Genomic DNA, 22,220 nt, shown 5'->3' with positions numbered 1-22,220 from the left:
CTTAGCATCACTATAGCAGGTCATCTAGACGTGTCTTGATGTGAAGCTATATATGGTGATCATGATGTATTATAGGCAAATATTTGACTTGAACCTAGCCTTTCAAACTTGCTTCCAGTTTGCAGGAACTATAAGAATGGTAGGAACCACCCAAGAACCACCATGAAGGAGCAATAAGACAAATCCCAAAGATGTGACGTTTTGCAAAACAAATGGCACAGTCCTGTCCACAAGTCAGTGTCACGAAACAAAATGGGAAAGAGTATGAGTCATGTGAAAAGAGATCATGGGCCATGTCTGGTCCCATATTGGACCTCAGTTTGAACAAACCAACTGAAATTTCAAAGACATTTTGGGAGCAACTGGGGAAATTTAAATACAGTCTGATTATCAGGTAAAATGAAAATGTACTGTCATGAAAACACATACCTAGTTAAGCAAACAGATTAGAATACAGCAAGCAGAATACATTACTTTGGTAAAAACTATTTCAATGCATAATTGTGTGCTTAGAAAAATGTCTTAACACTAGTGTGTTACAAGTGGTAATTTCTGAGTAGTAGGAATACTTTCATTTTCTTATTTTTAATTTTCTGAATTTTACAACTTGCTACAATGCACATATCCTGCTTTTATAGCAGAAAATAATAAATAATAAGAAGGCTTCAATAAGCCATCTTCAACTTTTGGAGGCAGCATGTCATAGTATAAAATATTCTGGACAAAGACAGGCCATTGATTTCTAAATTTGGCTCTGTCACTGACCATTGGGCAAATCGCCCAACCTTTATAGGTTGTGTTTAGTTTCTTCATCTGTTAAACTGAAATACTTCAGGATAAATACTTAAGGATAAATAAAATAAAAGCGAAACGTTTTATAAACTGTAAAGTATGACTATGATATTAGTTGTTGTTGTTGTTAATGATACAGTCTGCAGAGCTATGAGTCAACCAGAAGTCTGTAATTCAGACTTGTTCTGGACTTTTGAATTACACTACTAAAATGTCTATTTCAGCCCTTCCCAGATAGATTGCTGGCTTAGGGTTGCATCACAAAACTTATGCCACAGCCCCCCACCCCGCCCAATCCCTGATGGCAAAGCTGTTTCCTAGGTGACATAACTTTAGTGTATCACAACAATGCCATAAGGAATTTCTGAGGTAGACAGCGGTTTGCCACCACTCAGAGAGCCTACTGTTTTAGTTTTCCTTTGCAACATTGTCACAACAGATTCACTTTTGTCAGGCCATCTACTGCGTCTAAGTTCCATGGTCACTGCTTCTTCTGAATGCTAATCTCTTCATTTTTCATTACAATTTTCCTTTCTTTTCTCTTCCAGTTCTCTTCAGCAAGTTTGGTTTTCGTAACCATTACCAATGAGACTGTGGGGTTTTTTTAATATTTAATTTTTAAAAGTAATTTCTACCCCAACGTGGGGCTCAAACTCACGATCCCAAGATCAAGAGTTGCATGCTCCACTGACTGACTTAGCCAGGCACCCCCAAGGAAGTGTTTTTGTTTTTGAATCAGTGGCAAACAAAATGATCCCACTATTACATTTAACCCTTCACCTACTCCAGTTTCTGTTATTAGTGACGAGGATTCAAGGCCTGAATCTTTAATTCCTGAGAAAGTCTATTGATTCTTTGAACACGAAGGTTTCTAGAAGGCAGGCCTCCAGATAAATTAAGTGTTAATGTATATGTTTCTAACATGGTAACTAGTCAGAAGATAATCATTCATCACAGAGGACCTTTTCTATTTTCCTAATTTCAGCTTTTAAACCACCAAATTAAATCCTATAAGTCATTAAAAGTAAATATCTCTTCTAATTGGTACCCAATAACAAAAGGACAGCAGTAATCAATTCGGCAAAATAGATGAACACATTTACAATACCTTTTAAAGCTTCCGTTTCTATGTCTACTAATGGCTTTCCCACATAGGCAATATCGTCTAGATTATAATACAGTTTTTTAACGACTCCATCATAACGACTAGTGATAGTAACAGAAGCTTTATCACTTTGAACTTCACAGATGCTATCAAACTGAGACACAGTATCTCCTTCTTTTACATACCTAAAAAAAAAAGACACAAAACACTTTTACATGAATAATTTTAAGTATATAATACTAATCAGCCTAATGTAAATGCTACACTGAATTAGATCAGTATCCATCTAGTACATCATTTAGTCGCAGATGGTGTACCAAAGAATGTTTCAGAAAGACTATAAAGGCTTCCAGAGTCTCTTTGATGTATCTCCAAGAAATAGTAAAAATTTAAAAACCATTCATAGATCTATAATCCCAAAATTTAATTACACTTTCAGGTGTTATGCCTCACCCATTTCTTGGAAGAAATTCTAAAGATATGTTCTTAAAATGTTATTTCCTTCTATTATTTTATATTAGCCTTCATCAAACTTTAAGATTTGTTTATTATTCCATAATTAAGTCCAAAAATTGATATCCCTAAAGCATATTCTTTGTAATTTCATTAATTTTGGATTGAGTTCTCTCAGTCTTTCCTTCTAGAATTATCTTAATCTGTCCTTGTATATGAGTCCCTTTTTCTCCTTAATCATCTTAGGTATGCTTTATAAGGCTCTCCTAGATTCACTTTTTTTTTCCCCTCAGATTTTATTTACTCATTTGACAGAGACAGAGAGCACCAGCAAGGGGAGTGGCAGGCAGAGGGAGAGGGCGAAGCAGGCGCCCCGCTGAGCAGGGAGCCCGACAGAGTCTCAATCCCAGGACACCGGGATCATGATCCCAGCCGAAGACAGACACTTAACTGACGGAGCCACCCAGCCGCCCCAGGCTCTTCTAGATATTCTTAGCAAACAGAACAGAAGGAATGGGACCAAATCTGAAAAACAACATATAATTTTGATTCTAATACCATTCTTGATGTATCTGGCACATTTCTGACTTACTACCACCAATTCTTCATTAAAATAATTGTTCAGTCATTCTCATTCCTTGTCTTCCTGTCTTAACTAGTTCTCAGTACATAATAAAACATCACCCATCACATAGAAACTAGGCTTAAAAGCACCTATAGAGGACTTACACTTCTAGAATGGTAGACTAAGAACCTCTGGAATTCTGCTCCTCTATAAATGCAACAAGTATACTGGCAAAAGTTGTTAAAAACTGACTTTTTCAGAATTCTAGAAATTACTGTAAGGCTTGCAACAATCAAGAAAGACCTATTCAGGAAAAGTGACTGAACCTCATTAAAAACAGCTAGTTTTCTTTTTTTAAAAAAGATTTATTTACTTGAGAGAGAGAGAGATTGAAAGAGTGAGCACAAACGGGGAAGGGCAGAGGGAGAGAGAGAGGCAGACTCCCTGGGAAGCCCAGCATGGGGCTCGATACCAGGACCCTGGGATCATGACCCGGGCAGAAGGCAGATGCTTAACTGACTGAGCCACCCAGGCACCCCCTAGTTTTTATTTTAACTTCTTCTATTCTCATTCTCCTTTCCCCAGCTCAGCATTAGTCTTGAAAATCAGCAGCCTTACAGCCATAGCAAGGGCAGACCCAAGTTTGGAGTTCCACAAAAACCTATACTCCCAAAGAACAGTCACTATTTGACATGTTGGGCAGGTCTCTGGAAAAATTCCTTTCACAGAGCTTAATCTTGTCTGACCTGACTTAGTTCCCTCACGGTGTTTGCTGAAAACCGTCCACAGCAATTCAAAATTGTAGTTAGCTGGGGCAATGATAAAAGTTAGGGCAAACAAGAGGTTCTTAAAAGGAAGACCTGTGTAATAAGATGTCCACACATCTTACCACATATCTTTCACATTATTTTATGTAAAATATCTAGTTTTCAACAAAAAATTACAAGACATGTAAAGAAACAGAAAGTATGGCCTGTGGGACGCCTGGGTGGCTCAGTCGTTAAGTGTCTGCCTTCGGCTCAGGGCGTGATCCCGGTGTTCTGGGATCGAGCCCCACATCAGGCTCCTCCGCTAGGAGCCTGCTTCTTCCTCTCCCACTCCCCCTGCTTGTGTTCCCTCTCTCGTTGGCTGTCTCTCTGTCAAATAAATAAATAAAATCTTTAAAAAAAAAGAAAAAGAAAAAGAAAGTACGGCCTGTGTAGAGAAAAAAAAAAGCAGTCAATGGAAACCATCTCTGAAGATGCCCAGATGTTAATTAACAATAATTAATGTTATAATTAACTTTAATAAAAGTTAAATTAAATCAATTAAATATTCAAAGAACTAAAGGAAACCACATCTAAACAATTAAAGGGACACAGGAGAAAATGATGCATCACCAAATAAAGAATATCAATAAAGAGAATCTTTGAAGAAATAATGGCTAAGAACGTCCTAAACTTGATGAAAACATTAATGTACATATATTTAAGAAGCTCAACAAAGTCCAAGTAGGATAAATTCAAAAAAAACACACTTAGACACAGCATAACCAAACTTTCAAAGACAATGAGAAAATCTTAAAATCATCAAGAGAAAACCACTCATCATGTAAAGGAAACCTTGTAAGACTAACAGATGGTTTCTAGTCAGAAACTATGGAGGCCAAAAGACAGTTGAATGACACATTCAATGTGCTGAAAGAAAAGACAGACTGTCAGTCAAGGATCTTTAATCTAGCAAAACTATGCTTCAAAAAATGAAGGAGAAATAAATACATTCTCAAATAAATTAAAACAGAACTTTTGCTAGCAACCCGCCCCACAAGAAATGCTGAAAGGAGTCCTTCAAGCTGAAATAAAAGGACAATAGACAGTAACTCAAATCCACATGAAGAAATAAAGAACACTAATAAAGATAACTACATGGGTAAATATATAAGACACTATATTTTGTTTGTATACCTTTTTAATTCTATCTGATTTACAAAACAAGTGCATAAAGCAATATTTTAAAAACTGTTGATGGGCTTATAATGTTTAAACATGTAATACATATGACAATAGCAGCAAAAAAGGAGGGGAGAAGGGAAGGAGTATATTGGAGCAACGTTTTTAATGTACTATTGAAACTGAGTTGGTATTAATCCAATCTACATTGTTTTTTAAACCACAGAGCAACCAACTAGGGGCACCTGGGTGGCACAGCGGTTAAGCGTCTGCCTTCAGCTCAGGGCGTGATCCCAGCGTTATGGGATCGAGCCCCACATCAGGCTCTTCCGCTATGAGCCTGCTTCTTCCTCTCCCACTCCCCCTGCTTGTGTTCCCTCTCTCACTGGCTGTCTCCATCTCTGTCGAATAAATTAAAAAAAAAAAAAAAAGAAAGTAACTAAAAAATATATATAGTAAAAGAAACAAGGAAATTAAAATGGTACAGTAGAATACCTATTTATCACAATAGGAGGCACTAATGGGAGAAATACACGAACAAAAAACACATAAAACACATAGAAAACAAATAGCAAAATGGCAGATATGAATCTTCACGTGCCAATAAAAGGCATAAATTAGAAAAATGGATTTCAAAAAAACGATTCCGCTATATGCTATGTACAAGAGACACAAATAGGTTAAAAGTAAAAGGATGCAAAACATATATCATGCAAGAGGGGAAGATGGTGGTAGAGCAGGAGGACCCGAGGCTCACCTCGTCCCACAAATACAACTAGATAACCCTCAAATCATCCTACATACCCCAGAAATCAATCTTAAGACTGGCAGAACAAACCCCACAACTAAACATAGAGAAGAGGCCACATCAATGAAGGTAGGATGTGCACAGACATGGTTTGAGAGAGAAACATATAGGCCGCAGCAGCTGGGAGGTAGCTGTGACAGCAGAGCAGGGTGAGAGACAGACTAGCACATGTGGAAGTGCATGGGGAAAACTAATTCCCACAGTAACTGGCTTGGAAAGTGAGAGGGGCCGAATTTCGGGAGTTCTTGCTACAAGCAGGGCTTAAAGCCCAGAGTTGTAAAGGTCAGTGGGCTTGCTCAGGTAGAGCCTGAAGGCATTGGGGCTGCTCTTGGAGAGAAGGCAGGGCAAACAGCCTGCAGACATACAGCATGGAAACAGTGACCTCAAGAACATCCTGGGTCACAAGATGGGAGGTTATTTGTTCATTTCAGAGGACATCCCAGAGAGGCAGCATTCACAGAGAGAACCTTCCAGGAACAAAGGAACTGGTGGGTTTGACTTCCCTACCCCACCCCTCAGCAAAAGCACAGAACTACCAACCGGAGGCAGTGCAGTGACAACACTCACTACATAGCATGCTTACACCAAGTCCCAACACCTCCTACACTCCATGCTCCAGTGGAACCACCCTTTCTGGTCACGCTTGCCTAGGTTCCACGATGGTGGACCCCTCTCCCCCAAAAGACTGGCTCAAACCCCTACCAACACTGTATCTCCCAATCTGGGAGTTTTGCAGAGCCTTGGCAGCAGGTCTCATTTCACAAGCAGAACAGAGCACACCTAGTCAAAACACACCACAGTCTGGGGCACCTGGGTGGCTCAGTCGTTAAGTGTCTGCCTTTGGCTCAGGGCGTGATCCTGGCATTCTAGGATCGAGCCCCACATCAGGCTCCTCTGCCGGGAGCCTGCTTCTTCCTCTCCCGCTCCCCCTGCCTGTGTTCCCTCTCTCGCTGGCTGTCTCTATCTGTCAAATAAATACATAAAAAATCTTTAAAAAAAAAAAAAACAAAAACACCACAGTCAGGCCAGGGAACAAATACTGCCCACAACAGGCAAAAACAGCCTCTGCAGAAAACTGCCTAAAGGATAAAGTGGCCAGGATGAAACAGCAGAGCATATGCAACGCACATTGGAGACAGTCCCAGAAGCTCCAGGCCCTGGGGAACAGGGGATACTACATGGCAAGGCACTAGAGGACCTCTTCTTCATAAGGCCATTACCCTCAAGAACAGGAGACGTAGCTGACTTTTCTAACACAAAGAAACAGGCACAGAGACTTAAACAAAATGAGAAGACAGAGAAATTTGACCCAAATGAAACAACAGGACAAGAACATGGCTGGAGATCTAAGTGAAAGAGATATAAGTAACATGCCTGATAGAGTATTTCAAGCAATAATCATAAAAATACTCATTGGACTTGAGAAAAGAGTGCAAGACATCAGTAGGACCCTTAACACAGAGATAAAAAAGAACCAATCAGAGATGAAGAGTACAATAGATTATAAACACACTTGATGCAATGAACAGCAGTTTGGAAGAAGCAATAGAACAAATTAATGACCTAGAAAACACAGTAATGAAATGAAAGTAAGCAAGTTGAACAAAAGAGAGAAAAAAGAATTATGCAAAATGAGAATAGACTTAAGGAACTCCGAGACTCCATCAAATGTAATAACATTTATATTATAGGAGTCCCAAAAGAGAGAGAAAAGGGAACAGAAAATGTATTTGAAGAAATAATAGCTGAAAACATCTCTAATCTGGGGAAAAAAAAAAGATACTCAGATCCAGGAGGCACAGAGAACCCCCATCAAAACTGACAAAAGCAGATCCACACCAAGACATAATGTAATCAAATTGGCAAAAAATAGTGTTAAAGAAATTTTAAAGGCAGAAAGACAAAAGAAGACAGTAACATACAAGGGAAACCACATAAGGCTATCAGGGGATTTTCAGCAGAAACTTTCTAAGCCAGAAGAGCTTGGCATGATATATTCAAAGTGCTGAATGGAAAAAATCTGCAGCCAAGAATATTCTAGTGATCAAATCTATCATTCAGAATAGAAAGAAAGATAAGGACTTATCCAGACAAACAAGAACTAAAGAAGTTCATGACCACTAAACCAGCCTTGCAAGAAATACTAAAAAGTGGGGCGCCTAGGTGGCGCAGTTGTTAAGCGTCTACCTTCGGCTCAGGGCGTGATCCCAGCGTTCTGGGATCGAGCCCCGCATCAGGCTCCTCTGCTAGGAGCCTGCTTCTTCCTCTCCCACTCCCCCTGCTTGTGTTCCCTCTCTCACTGGCTGTCTCTGTCAAATAAAAAAAAAAAAAAAACTAAAAAGAGACTCTGAGTGGAAAGGAGAAACTGTATGTATGACGGTGGGAAACACAAAAGCAGTAAAAATGAATATTTTTATAAAAAAATCAGTCAAGGAACTCATAAATAAAAGGATATAAAATATGACAATATATACCTAAAACGTGGGGAGGAGAGAAGAATGTGTTCAAACCTAAATGACCATCAACTTAATTTACACTGCTACATGCAGAAGATGTTATATACAAACCTTGTTGTATATACAAAATTTGTTGTTTGGTAACAACAAATCAAAAACCACTAATAGGGGCGCCTGGGTGGCACAGCGGTTAAGCATCTGCCTTCAGCTCAGGGCGTGATCCCAGCATTATAGGATCGAGCCCCACATCAGGCTCTTCCGCTATGAGCCTGCTTCTTCCTCTCCCACTCCCCCTGCTTGTGTTCCCTCTCTCGCTGGCTGTCTCTATCTCTGTCAAATAAATAAATAAAATCTTAAAAAAAAAAAAAAACCCACTAATAAATATGCAAAGAATAAAGAGAAAGAAATCCAAATAAATCACTAAAGAAAAACTGTAAACCATGAAAGAAAGACAGAGAAAATCTTCAGAAACAACCACAAAACAATAAAATGGTGAAAAATACATATTTATCAATAATTACTTGGAATGTAAATGGATTAAACATGCCAATCAAAAGATATAGGGTGACAGAATGGATCAAAAAAAAAAAAAAAGACCCATCTATACGCTGCCTACGAGAGACTCATTTTAGACCTAAAGATACCTGGAGACTGAAAGTGGGGACAGAGAAACCATTCATGCAAACGGATGTTAAAAGAAAGCTGCAGTATGGGGTGCCTGGGTGGCTCAGTCAGTTGAGCTTCCAACTCTTGATTTTGGCTTGGGTCATGATCTCAGGGTCTAGATATCCAGCCCTGGCATCAGGCTCCGTGCTCAGCATGGAGTCTATTTGAGATTCTTTCTCCACCCCCTTTGTCCCTCCCCCGCTCGTGCTCTCTTTCTCTAAAATAAATAAATAAATAGAATCTTAAGAAAAAGAAAAGAAGGAAAGAAAAGAAAAGAAAGCCAGAGTAGCAATACTTACATTGGTTGAGACAGACTTTAAAACAAAGCCTATAATAAGAGACAAATCAGGACATTATATAATAAGTAAGGGGACATCCAACAAGAAGATAAAATTGTAAATACTTATGCATCCAACATGGGAGGACCCAAATACATAAAACAGTTAGTAACAAAAATAAAGGAACTAATCAACAATAATACAATAATAGTAGAGCACTTTAACACCCCACGTACATCAATGGACAGATCATCTAAACAGAAAATAAACAAGGAAACAATGGCTTTGAATGACACCCTGCAAGACAGGAAGATGGTGGCAGTCATCTGGACCAGATGGATTTAACAGATATATTCAGAACATTCCAGCCTAAAACAGGAGAATATGCATTCTTTTCAGGCACATGTGGAACATCCTCCAGAATAGATCACATATTAAGCCACAAAACAATCCTTGACAAATTCAAAAAGACTGAAGTCATACCATGCATCTTTTCTGATCACAACGCTATCAAACTAGAAGTCAACCACAAGAAAAAATTTGGAAAGATCACAAATACTATGAGGTTAAACAACATGCTAATAAGCGATGAATGGGTCAAACAGGAAATAAAAGAAGAAATTAGAAAAGTATATAGAAACAAATGAAAATGGGGGGGAGAAACAAATGAAAATGAAAACGCAAGGTCCAAAACCTTTGGCATAGCAAAAGAAGTTCTAAGAGGGAAGTTTATAGCAATATAGGCCTACCTCAAGAAGCAAGAAAAGTTTCAAATAAACAACCTAGTCTTACACCCAAAGGAGCTAGGAAAGAGAACAACAAACAAAACCTAAAACCATCAGGAAGGAAATAAAAAAGATTAGGGCAGAAATAAGTGATACAGAAATTAAAAAAAAAATAGGACAGATCAATGAAACCAGGACCTGGTTCTTTTGGAAAAAATCAATAAAACTGATAAACCGCTAGCCAGACATATCAAGAAAAATGAGAAAGACTCAAATAGATAAAATCACAAATGAAAGAGGAGAAATAACCACCACTACCACAAAAATACAAACAATTGTAAAAGAATATTATAAAAAACTATCTGCCAACAAATTGAACAACCCAGAAGTAATGGATAAATTCTTAGAAACATATAAACCAAAACTGAATCAGGAAGAAATAGAAAATTTGAATAGACAGACAACCAGCAAAGAAACTGAATCAGTGAAAAAAACTCCCAACAAACAGAAGTCTTATTGATACATCACATCAATAAGAGGATAAGAACCATCTGATCATTTCAATAGACACAGAAAAAGCATTTTACAAAGCACAGTATCTATTCATGATAAAAACCCTCAACAAAGTAGGTTTAGAGGGAACATAACTCAACATAATAAAGGCCATATATGAAACACCCACAGCTAACATCATCCTGAATGGGGAAAAACTGAGAGCCTTTCCCCTAATGTCAAGAACAAGATACGGATGTCCACTCTCTTCACTTTTATTCAACATCGTACTAGAAGTACTAGCCACAGCAATCAGACAACAACAACAACAAAAATAAAAAGCATCCAAATTGGTAAAGAAAACTTTCACTTTTTGCAGATGATGTGATACTGTTATACAGAAAACCCAAAAGACTCCACCAAAAAACTACTAGAACTGCTAAATGAATTCAGTAAAGTTGCAGGATACAAAATCAATGTACAGAAATCTGTTGCATTTCGATATATCACTACAGAAGCAACACAAAGAGAAATTAAGAAAATAATCCCATTTACAATTGCACCAAAAATAAGAAGATATCTAGGAATAAAACTAACCAAAGAGGTGAAGACCTGTACTCTGAAAACAATAAAACACTGATGAAAGTAATTGAAGATGATACAAAGAAATGGGAAGGTCTTCCATGCTCATGGATTGGAAAAACAAATATGATTAAAATGTCTATACTACTCAAAGCAATCTACACATTTAATGCAATTCCTATCAAAATACCAACAGCATTTTTCACAGAACAAACAAACAATCCTAAAATGTGTATGGGACCACAAAAGACCCCAAATAGCCAAAGTAATGTTGAGAAAGAAAAGCAAAGCTGGAGGGATCAAAATTACAGACTTCAAGTTATATTACAAAGCCATAATAATCAAAACAGTATGGTATTGGCACAAAAACAGACATGTAGATCAACAGAACAAAATAGAAAATCCATAAATAAACTTCCAATTATATGGTCACAACACACACAAAACGCATATACCACACATACACACCAAAAAAATCATGCAAACAGTAACCAAAAGAGAGCTGGACTGGCTTTATTACTATCAGACAAAACTGACTTTAAGACAAAAGCGCGTATATAATGCAAACTTTTGTTTTGGAAGTTGGTCAAAGGCTCTTTGAAATTGAAGTATTTTTCTTCTTTATCCATATATTTGCTGCTACAAATTTGAAGAATAAATAATGTTTTACTGCCACTTACATAATGTTAAATCATGCTTCCTTACGCATTCGAATTTCTATTCTCAGTGAGTAGCACACAATTCTGCTTTTTAACATTTTACCAACTATGTTATATATACATATAGTGTATATATATATACAGTGTGTATATATATGTGTGTGTATATATACATTGTATATGTATATATACACTATATATATAGTATACACACTCTATATATACACATATTTATATATAGTGTATACATACATGCATGTTGTATATATATATATAGTGTGTGTGTGTGTGTGTATATACATACACACACACATATATATATACACACACACACACACTTTTTTTTAAGTAGACCATGCCCAGCATGGAGCCCAATGCAGGGCTCCAACTCACAACCATGAGATCAAGACCTGAGCCAAGATCAAGAGTTGGACACTTAACTCACTGAGCCACCCAGGTGCCCCCAACTGCATTACAATACATATATTTTTTTCCCTTGAGTTAAGATTTGTAGATATTAAGTTAGGGAGAAAGCACACAGAATTCAAGAAAGCTCTTAATATTTCTTAAAGAACTTCTGAAAAACCTTAACCAATATGTGTTTCTCATTTAATGAAATATTAATTTTCATTAGCAATGAAATAATCTCCTTTTCCAAGAACCTTAAAACCCTGTATCAAACATACGTGTCTAGAGAATTAATAAGAGGTAGAAATTAAGAAATGTTAAAAAATTTAAAATCTACAAAGCCTAGTGTTTGTCTTAGAAAGAAAGGTACCAATAGCATAAATGTACATAATACTCTGCAGATTTAAAAGGCATTTTCTATATATTATATTATTTGAGCCTTTCAATAACCCTTATGAGATGGCAGAGTAAGTACTATTTCCCCCACTTTACACATTAAGAATCAATGCTCAGGAGAGACCAAGTGAGTCCCAGGCAAGATAGGTTAATAAGTTTGAGTCAGGCTCTTCTTTTTTTTTTTTTTTAAAGATTTTATTCATTTATTTGACAGAGAGACAGAGAGAGAGGGAACATAAGCAAGGGGAGTGGGAGAGGGAGAAGCAGGCTTCCCACCAAGCAGGGAGCCTGATGCAGGGCTCAATCCCAGGACCCTGGGATCATGACGCGAGCGGAAGGCAGACTCTTAAAGGCTGAGCCACCCAGGTGCCCCCAGAGTCAGGCTCTTCTGATTTGACGTCCATCGCTCTTTCCTTAATCCCACAATGCAACTAGAGACATAACCGTAAGGTACAATTACGTTCTTACTGTTTTCTAACCTACAAAGCAATAACAGAACTACAGAGGAAGAGTGTATAGGTGGCTGAATCAGACTCTTAAAAGGATCTTCAAAAGTATAAAACTACGGTGAGAGCATCTATTTGTTCATCTTCACTGCTACTTCTAGACACCTTTAAAAATTCGTTCACTACCCAGAGGCGTTTCTTTTTTTTCCCAAAAGGTCGACGAAGGAAATGAGGTAGAAGGATGATGAAGGTTGTTTCGAGGCTTTTTTTTTTTTTTTAATTTTTAACCTTTCCCAAAATTACTTTTTGATTAATACCTCTTTTTCTATTTTAACCTATCCTAAAAATATAGGCAAACTGTCAGAGAACAGTGAGTCAAATGTACTGGCATTCTTACTGAGGTCATTTTCAGTATAGTAAAAGAGAGCTTAGACTATATCATGATTTTAAAATAGTCTGGAAATAAATAGTAAGTCCATATACAAATGCCATTCAAACACATGATCATATCAAGTTAACATCTTTTACAGGCTTATTTCCCTTTTTCAGCTGAAGTGAGGGGTGGGTGGTGAAAAAATTTTTTAAAAGAAGAAAAAATAATCCTTAAGAAATTACATCAAATAAAATATCATGATGTATGATGAATTGTATTAACAACATATAAGCAACACAAACTACCTTATTGCTTTTAAAAAAAAAGCATCATTATAGAAAGAAGTCTCTCAACTTAAATAATTCCTACTTATTTTTACACAAATTATTTTTACATTGACTTAAAATCTTTTTCAGAATAACTTACCATGTTTTTTAAGATTTTATTTTTATGTAATCTCTACACCCAGCCTGGGGCTTGAATTTACAACCCCAAGATCAAGATCATATACTCTACTGACTGAGCCAGTCAAATGCCCCAACTTACCATTCTTTAATAGTTACTTCTCTAATCCCTTCTCCGATGTCTGAGAGTTTGAATTGAACAATCTGTCCCTGCAGAGCTTCAAAGACAAATGAGAAATGTTGTCATTAAATAAGTAATGTATTCCTAATAGATGCTTTCACAACTAAAATGAGAAAATATACTCAGAGGCAGAAACAATTGCATTTTACAGATAAAAAAAATATTTTATAATTTTTAAAAGCATAAACATCATTCATAACCATCAAAGATTTAAATAAATTAGTCAGCATCACAGACCTACTGATAACTGCCATAGCACTTCCATTTTCCAACTTCCAAAATAATACTCTTTTACAAGGGTATAGAAGGCCCAGCTAGCTGGATCTCCTCGTTTTCTGTTATTAAACTATAATAACCACTAGCGTCCTGCTCTTAGATCTCTTTTGACTTCATGTAACTCTTCTCATTCTAAGTGGCTAATGATCAGGCAGGTCCGTACCTAGAAAACTTGAAAAATTTTCATCTCTCCAAACCATGTTCTGCCAACTTATCATTAAATTTTAGTCCCTTCCTCTTTCCATTGTTTATCCCTTTTTGAATTTCTACCCCACTCTTGTAAGAATTAGATGGAAGTGATACTTCATGGTAATTATTCCCAAGAGAAAGTATTTCTGGTCAACAGAAAGTAGGTTTGGATCCTCTCACTTTTCCAGGGTAACAAGTGGCTCTGAACTGATTCAAGAGTGCTCCTCTATCTTCAGACTGCTATTCATCAAAATTGCTTACAAAACACACAGCAAGCTGATTCAGGTCCTTAGGTTTTCTTTAATAAATATGAGGAGATAAGTTAATGGTTAAGAAATACAAATGCATTTTTGACATGGAGGTATTAGGCACCTCTTATTTCCTCTCTAGTAAGTTCGGTCGTCTCACAGCCTGCTGCTCATAGTACTGGAAACTTTCTGAAAGAAATAGTTTGGTATTAAGTATCATAAGCCTTAAAAAAAAAAAAAAAGTCCCTATCTTTGACTCAATAAGCAATTCTGCTTTTAAGAGTTTTTTCCCCTGAGGAACTAAGAGAGGTACACAAAGATTTGTGCTCAAGAATAGTTATCATAGAGTTAAAATGAAGACCCAGAATACCAACCTAAGTCACCAAAAAATGACAAGTAAATATATTATGGCACCTCTATTCAAAACAATATTATTCAAGGAACAGCACATGCAAGCAGAACATGGAAATATAGTGCATAGCATGGTTAGGGAATAACACACAATTCTATGGCTGAAGATAGTATATGTGGCAAAAAAAATCAGTCAAGATTAAAAAAGGCTTTCTTTGCCGTGCCACAGTGAGGTGTTTGAAATTTATCCTGAAGGTGATCAGGGGCCAGTGGTAAGTAAATATGGTCATAAATTTTTTGCAGCTGCTCCCATAGGACGTAGAGTCTAATTTACCACTACTTAAATCTATGCTGGCCTATCACTTGCTTGGACAATAGAACATAGCAGAAGTGAGGTTGTACAAATTCTGGAGCCTAGACCTCAAAGGACCTTGCAGCTTCTTCTACCCTCTCCCTCTTGGAATACTGCCTTGAGATTCCTGAGTAAGGAAGCTGATCTAGTCTACTGGAGGATGAAAGGCCATGTTGAGGAGAAATGAGATGCCCCACCCAAAAACCAGCACCAAGTGTCAGACATGTATGTGAGACCATCTTGGACGTTCCAGCCCAGACGATCCTCTAGCTGAATATAGTCGTATCAGTGAGCTCAGGTGAAATCAGCAGAGGAACCACCCGGGTAAACCCCAAAATCTGAGAAATAATAAACCATTGTTGCTTTAAGCCTAAAGTCGTGGGCAGGGCTGTTATTCAGTAATAATTAACCAATAGGGAATACCATCTGCAATTTCAGCTCTGTAACTTTAAATGTATAATTTTAGAAAGAACCCTCCCTGGCAGGAATGTGGTGGATGGGGCTGGAAAAGGGATGACAGAGAAAGCAGCCAGGCTACTACAGGTACAAAACTGAAGTACAGACTTTAATGTATTTATATATTTTCAAAGCTGTCTGAAAAAGAGAAGACAGATTTAAGAATCACGTAAGACGTCAAATTAACAGATCTCAGTAATCAATTCGATGTGAAATAGGAATCAGGAAGGCTCCAGGTTTCTAGATTAAGTATTCACCAAGTTAGGGAATATAGGAAGAGAATGTATCCTAGAACAGTGCCTTGCCAGATAGCAGGTGATCAATAATATTTGTGTTAAATGAATTTATTCTCACAACAATACAATAAGTTAGGCACTGTGATTACTCCCATTTTACAGATGATGAAATAGAAAGAAATTAAGTAACTTGCTTAAGGTTACACAGCTAGTAACTGACAGATGGAGAACCCAAAGCTCAAGGTAAGTGTTTAGAGACTAGAGCAGGAAGTTAGGAGTTTCTGCTTGAATGGCTTCTATTTTCTCTGAGAAATAAAGAGAAAAGATCAACTTTTAAAAATAAAAATCAAAAAAAAAAAAAAAAAAAAAAGGCCAAGGCAGGGTTTACATATCTTAGGGTGTTGTGGAAGACAACGTATGAAAAGACTGATCTCAGGGGTTGGCTCTGCCTGGAATTCCCCCATTTTTCATTGCTTGCACAGACTAAGGCATCAAGTATCTTTCAAAAATTTAATGATGTAACAAAAGTCTAAGGCTCTTTATCAGAGTTCTAAATAGAACATCAAAAAAAAAAATCTTAGTGCCTTCGCAAAATCTAATACTTAAGCCTCAAGTTCTTTACTGAGGGTAGAAAAAGATGTAAGAAAAGTAATTAGATGGTAAAAGTCAGAACACTTTTTTTTTTTTGGTCAGAAAACTTTCTATTTAGGAACACTGTTTCATCACACAATCTTAACACAACAGACTGAGGTAAGTGCTTCATTCAACCAATAATACAGTGACAGTATAAGGATACAATCCACTAAGTCAACAATTTACCTGACTATCGCAATTAGATGAGCCAGATGATAAAGAACAGATGGCCCAAGACAACCCACTTCCAACATTATGAAGACAGAAGCATTAATGTAAAGATATGAAAGGAATGGGGGGGCTCAGAAAAAAGAAAATAAGAAAAGGATAGATTCAGGGAAAGCAAGGAGGGCTGAGCTAGAAAGAAAAGGTTAACTTTTTTTTACTTTAAGTCTTCGATTGCTTTTTTAAAAGTTCTGAGTATGATATAAAACATTATTTTATATAGGCTATTTTAAGATCATACTTACCAGCAGTTGTTTTCAGCAACTGATGTGGATGACTGTACTTGAATGAAGGATAACCAAAGAAACACACACATTTTGGCTTCAAAACATGAACATTCATACATGATTGAAAGTAGCGAATACAAATCTAAAGATGAGAAAACAAAAAAAAAGCTTTTGTGAATGTGTACTCTCTGTGAGTACATATTGAATTTCAAGTCTATTCTAAAAGTAGAACAGTCATTATCACAGTACAAACAATATGAAATTATCCAGGCCAAAATCTGAACTGGCCCAAACCAGAAATCAGTGCAAATCAAGTTTATTAAGATTGGTTATTTCTTAAGTATTTCTATTCAAGAAATCAAAGGGACTTAAACTCTAGCACCCAGAGAACATTATTTTGTTCTTTTATTTAGTAAAACTACATCCTTTGTTGTCAGTTTTGTTTCTCTGCTTATGATCCTTGCCTAAAATTAATTATGAAAGTGAAGAAATTTTAACGATGTATTTTGTACAAACACATCAGTTTGTAGGTGTAGTCGAGTCACTAAAGACTTCCTAAAATAAAACTGTTAAAGAATTAAAAACTGACTGTTAGCATCTAAAGACACTGAGAACCATGTGTAGTGCTGTAGGGAAAGGTTTTCTTACTATAATTTCTTACTATAATTTACAGATGGCTCTTTAGATGTAATCATTTTGTATAACATCTTAGTATAATGCAAGACAATATGTAATAGAAATAAGTAGACCTGAATCTATTCAACTTGATATATTAGAACCTATGTGTCTGAAAGGTAGACTATTTTGTTTTGAAAATTAGTATTTCAATGTTATTAATACCTGGTTAACTACACCACACTTTTAAACATAATATATAGAAATTTTTGTGTGTTTTTTTAAGATTTTATTTATTTATTTGACAGAGAGAGAGACAGCCAGCGAGAGAGGGGAACACAAGCGAGGGGAGTGGGAGAGGAAGAAGCAGGCTCCCAGCAGAGAAGCCCGATGCGGGGCTTGATCCCAGAACGCCGGGATCATACCTGAGCCGAAGGCAGACGCTTAATGACCAAGCCACCCAGGCACCCCAAAACATGATGTATAGAAATTTCTAACCCCCTTACTGTATTTGAGAATACTGGTATGTATATGAAATTTTTTTATTAATGTAGGAGTTACTTTGAATTTTAAAAATTACTTTATTATCATGTACTTGATTCTTTAGTGGTGATTAGCCTTAAAATTTTAAAGTTATATTATAATACATATTATGTTATGTATTACATCCATACTATAATATGTATTTATAAACAAGAATTTTATTCTTTTTCTGCCAGCAAATAATATAAAAATAAATATTTGCTTTACCAATAGGAATAACACATTTAAATTATTATGTGCTATTTCACATTAATTTCCAAGCTGTTATTGATTTCTGAAGGCAAAGAAAAACTGAAGATCCCTTTCCTAAAACACTTAATCTTATCATGCATCTTACTTTTACCTTAAGAGATAATCATAAAGCCACTAATCTTTGCAATATATATTTTATTCTTATTAACATTCAGGAAACATAAAACCTAACTAAAATTGATAGCTTAAAACTTAGCAGATAGTGAAAGAGTATCTTTCCCAAACCCATTTTCTGTGTCCTTTCTTTCCCCTTCAACTCCCACAACCCTGGCTCTTCGTCAACAACAGAATCAAAGGCATAAATCAACCTTCACTTCATCAGACATTCATAAATTTTAATTTAGGGCAGTAAATGGAAGTTCTGAATTACATGCATTCACCTTGATTTTTAAAAAATAGTTTTTAAAAAACCTTTGAAAGAAAATTAAACTACTAAAAGGTCCTACCTTCAACAACAGCAACTTTTACTGAAGAACTGCTTATCAGGCAAGGGAGGCAGAAACTATCAAACATTTTTTGAATGCCTACTATGGGCTGGGTACTTTAAAAGTCTTGAAATGCATCATCTTCTTTTTATCTCACAATTACCTTCTGGAATAATAGGCACATTAGCCCTCTTAAACACACGAGAACCTAATGATCGGAGAGGTTAAGTGGTTTGTCCAAGGTCACAAAGTAAACACGGCAAAATTCAGCTCTGAAACCAAGTAAATGTGACTCTAAAGCTGAGGCTCTTTCTCTCACATCACAGAAATAATCCCTGCTTTGAATTTATAACCTAGCTGAAACAATAAACACACACACACACACACAGACACACACATACTCATGCATGGGCATGTATGCTCTAGTTTTTTGTAATAAGTATAGGCAATAGGTGTTAGAGGAGTTTAAGTAGAGAGTTCTTTGTGTTTTATTTTGTTTTTTCAGGTTGACTTGATCTGGGAAGGCTTCCAGGAGGAAGAGCTGAGGTGGGCCTTGCATAACAAGCATTAATTATTAAAGAGCCAAAATGCACTTTTAAGGCAGAAGGAACAGAATAAACAAAGGAACTGCTGCTGGAACTTGTCTTCTCAGGCAGTGAGTTGCTTGATTTGGGTTGATCAAATATATAAAAGGGAGCATTGTAAGTGGCTCAAGGACTAAATTATTGATGACTGTAAATGTCGGGATAAGGAGTTTGAACTCCTACACTACAGGTTATTGGAGAAAAAGGACTAAGAAATTAATATTGTTGCAGCCTATTGATTAGATTATAACAGGTAAAGCCAAGTAAGAGAGGAAAAAGTTAAAAAACTATTATAGTATTTGGGGCATGAACTACCAGGCTCCTGAATGCTTTACAGTGGAAAAGGAGAAAGCAATGTTAAGTCTACCAGGCCTTCTGTGATAGTGACTAAGTGGATTATGTGAAGGCTAAAAAACATTCGTGAAGCTGCTGAATGGGAAGATAAAAAAGCAACAGAAGGGAGAAGGAGAAAAAATGACTTGTCAAGCTAAAAAAGACATTTTTTTCCAGGGGTGCCTGGGTGGCTCAGATGGTTGGGCGTCGGCCTTCGGATCGGGTTGTGATCTCCAGGTCTTGGGATTGAGCCCCACATGGGGTTCCCAGCTCAGCAAGGAGTCTGCTTCTCCCTCTCCCTTCCTTTCCCTGTTTGTGCTCTCTCTCTCTCCCTCAAATGAATAAATAAAATCTTAAACAATAAATAAAGACATTTTTTTCCAGAAACAGAATACAAAAAAATAGGAGATGAAACAAAGTTTTAGCAGATTCCAATAAGGAAATAAATAACACTTAAAACAGACAGTTGTTGAACACTCCTAAAGATAGGGATTGTGCTGGGCTTAGGAATTCAAAGCTAACTAAGCTACAGAATACAGTCCCTAAATTCAAGTTGCTTATACTTCATTACAGGAAGACAGACAAATTAGAAAAGTTCAATGTTAATTCAATGTAAGTTAATCAAGAGTCAAATGCTTGGGGTGCCTGGGTGGCGCAGTCGTTAAGCGTCTGCCTTTGGCTCAGGGCGTGATCCTGGCATTCTGGGATCGAGCCCCGCATCGGGCTTCGGGCTTCTCCGCTGGGGGCCTGCTTCTTCCTCTCCCACTCCCCCTGCTTGTGTTCCCTCTCTTGCTGGCTGTCTCTCTCTGTCAAATAAATAAATAAAATCTTAAAAAAAAAAAAAGTCAAATGCTTGATGTAATAGGGGAGTATAAAACACAACACAGTAAGGCCTTGTTAATAATCTACTATAAGTATTAAGACCTCCTGTTGTTTATAACTTTATAATAGATGGAAAAAATAGACTTTTTTACTGAGTTGTTCAACAAGTATTTATTGAGTATCTACACTGTGCCAGGCACTTGGGATTAGAGAACAAAATAGATGAATTCCTTCTCTCATGGGATGAACGGTCCATACCTTCAAAGGAAGACAATTAAAGAGGTGATGATGACATAGTGTTACAATGGGAGAAACAGAGTATTAAATACATACACAAAGGAAAGAAATGTGAAGTAAGATCTAAGGGATGAGTAGGAGTAATCCAGGAGATGAGGTGTCTTGCAAATGAGGCCATAGGGAAAGAAAGCAAGAGTCTTTAAAGCAGAGGAAATAGATGTGCAAAGGTCTGGAGTCTGGAGTTGAGAGAGAGCAGTGTGTTTAATTAACTGAAACTCAATGTACTTCCAGTATGGTTCAGTGTGGGGCAAGGGTGAGGGAAGTGTCAGAGTGGGGGTTGGCGTGGGTAGGTTTCAGCAAGAAATGAAGCCTGAGAGATCTGGGAAGGACCTGATCATAAATTGCCTCATAGTCTTTTAGATTTTGGACATTTTGCTTGCGGCAGTTTTAAGCAAGGAAATGACATTCTCAAATGTATGTCTTTATAAGACCACCCTGGTTATACTGTGGAGAATGGGTTGGAGAGGCACTGATTGGAGGCAGAACGTCCAATTAGGAAGGACCAGGATAGTTGCAGTTGGGGGCAAGATGGAGAATAATGACTAAATTTTGGAGATTTATAGGCTACAACCAAAAGAGAAACAGGTCTGAGGGTTTAGTTCTGGAACCCAGAATCTGATGTGCCTCTGAGGCATTAGGGTAGACTCTGTGAGATGCCTAAATGCTAGCTTCTTCAAGACCCCTTGTGTTAGCAGTGGCCATGTAACATAGTCTTGGCCAAAGAGTCTGCTCGTACCACCCCTTCCTCCTTCCTGCCTTGAATATGAAGTTGTAGTAGCCCTCTTGTAACTGTGAGGGAAAGGCCACATGAATTGTTGAAATGACAACCCTGATTAAGTTTGAGCCACTTAACCAATGCCAGCTGCCATCTAGGTTTGGGATGCATCGATAGTTAATTTCCCATTTATTGGTTGGGCTTTTATTACTTGCAGCTGAAAAATACTTAATATGCATGCAACTGGAGATTTCCAGGACAGTAGGATATATATGGGTCTGGAGTAGAGCTGGCTTGAAGACTGGGGAACTTTAGGAATCATCAGCATATACAGATGGCAAACTAAATTCAAAGAAGTGGCTGAAATAGTCCAGAAAATACAGATGGCCAAAGTCAGAGCCCTTAAAAACACCAAAGCATATTTAAAAAGTCAGGCAGGAAAATAGGTGATTGGGATGGAGTGGCCTAACATCTAGGAAGAAGAATGTTGGGAAGCTGGTGTCACAGAAGCCAAGCAAGGAGAACTTTCAAAAGAGAGACCAATACCTATCACGGTGCAAATCTCAAGTTCCACAGTATCCTCTGAGAACTCCTCTCTGACCCCCCAAGACCCCACCTATGTGTTTCTGTAACTCTATAATGTCCCATTATAGCACTTATCAAGATGTCCTAATTGCTTATATCTATTTCTCCCCTGCCTTCCACCACAAGGCTGTAATTAATC

General features: G+C 37.2%; 1 protein-coding gene and 1 long non-coding RNA gene across 4 annotated transcripts in view; one reads left to right on the top strand and one right to left on the bottom strand.

Moving 5' to 3' along the window:
• Positions 1–20,508, top strand: part of LOC113254359 (uncharacterized) — a 29,482-nt gene extending 8,974 nt beyond the window's left edge. The window contains exons 2-3 of the long non-coding RNA XR_003315751.4: positions 17,834–18,048; positions 19,251–20,508. This is a non-coding gene — a long non-coding RNA (uncharacterized LOC113254359). The remainder of the gene's footprint in view (positions 1–17,833; positions 18,049–19,250) is intronic.
• DBT (dihydrolipoamide branched chain transacylase E2) overlaps positions 1–22,220 on the bottom strand; it is a 47,186-nt gene that overhangs the window by 24,052 nt on the left and 914 nt on the right. The window contains exons 2-4 of one of the 3 annotated variants that reach the window (XM_026497535.4): positions 16,929–17,052; positions 13,679–13,754; positions 1,901–2,082 (exon numbers count right to left, since the gene is read on the bottom strand). In XM_026497535.4, coding sequence (XP_026353320.1) covers positions 1,901–2,082; positions 13,679–13,754; positions 16,929–17,052 — 382 coding nt within the window. Of the gene's footprint in view, positions 1–1,900; positions 2,083–9,072; positions 9,102–13,678; positions 13,756–16,928; positions 17,053–22,220 lie in introns of those variants that run through there. The other 2 variants (XM_057310439.1, XM_048220700.2) reach the window with 2 other exon arrangements.

The sequence above is a fragment of the Ursus arctos genome, unplaced genomic scaffold, assembly GCF_023065955.2.
Source record: "Ursus arctos isolate Adak ecotype North America unplaced genomic scaffold, UrsArc2.0 scaffold_12, whole genome shotgun sequence".
Taxonomy (NCBI): Eukaryota; Metazoa; Chordata; class Mammalia; order Carnivora; family Ursidae; genus Ursus; species Ursus arctos.
Note: the sequence above shows the minus strand (reverse complement) of the source record. Positions and strands in the feature narration are given on the sequence as shown.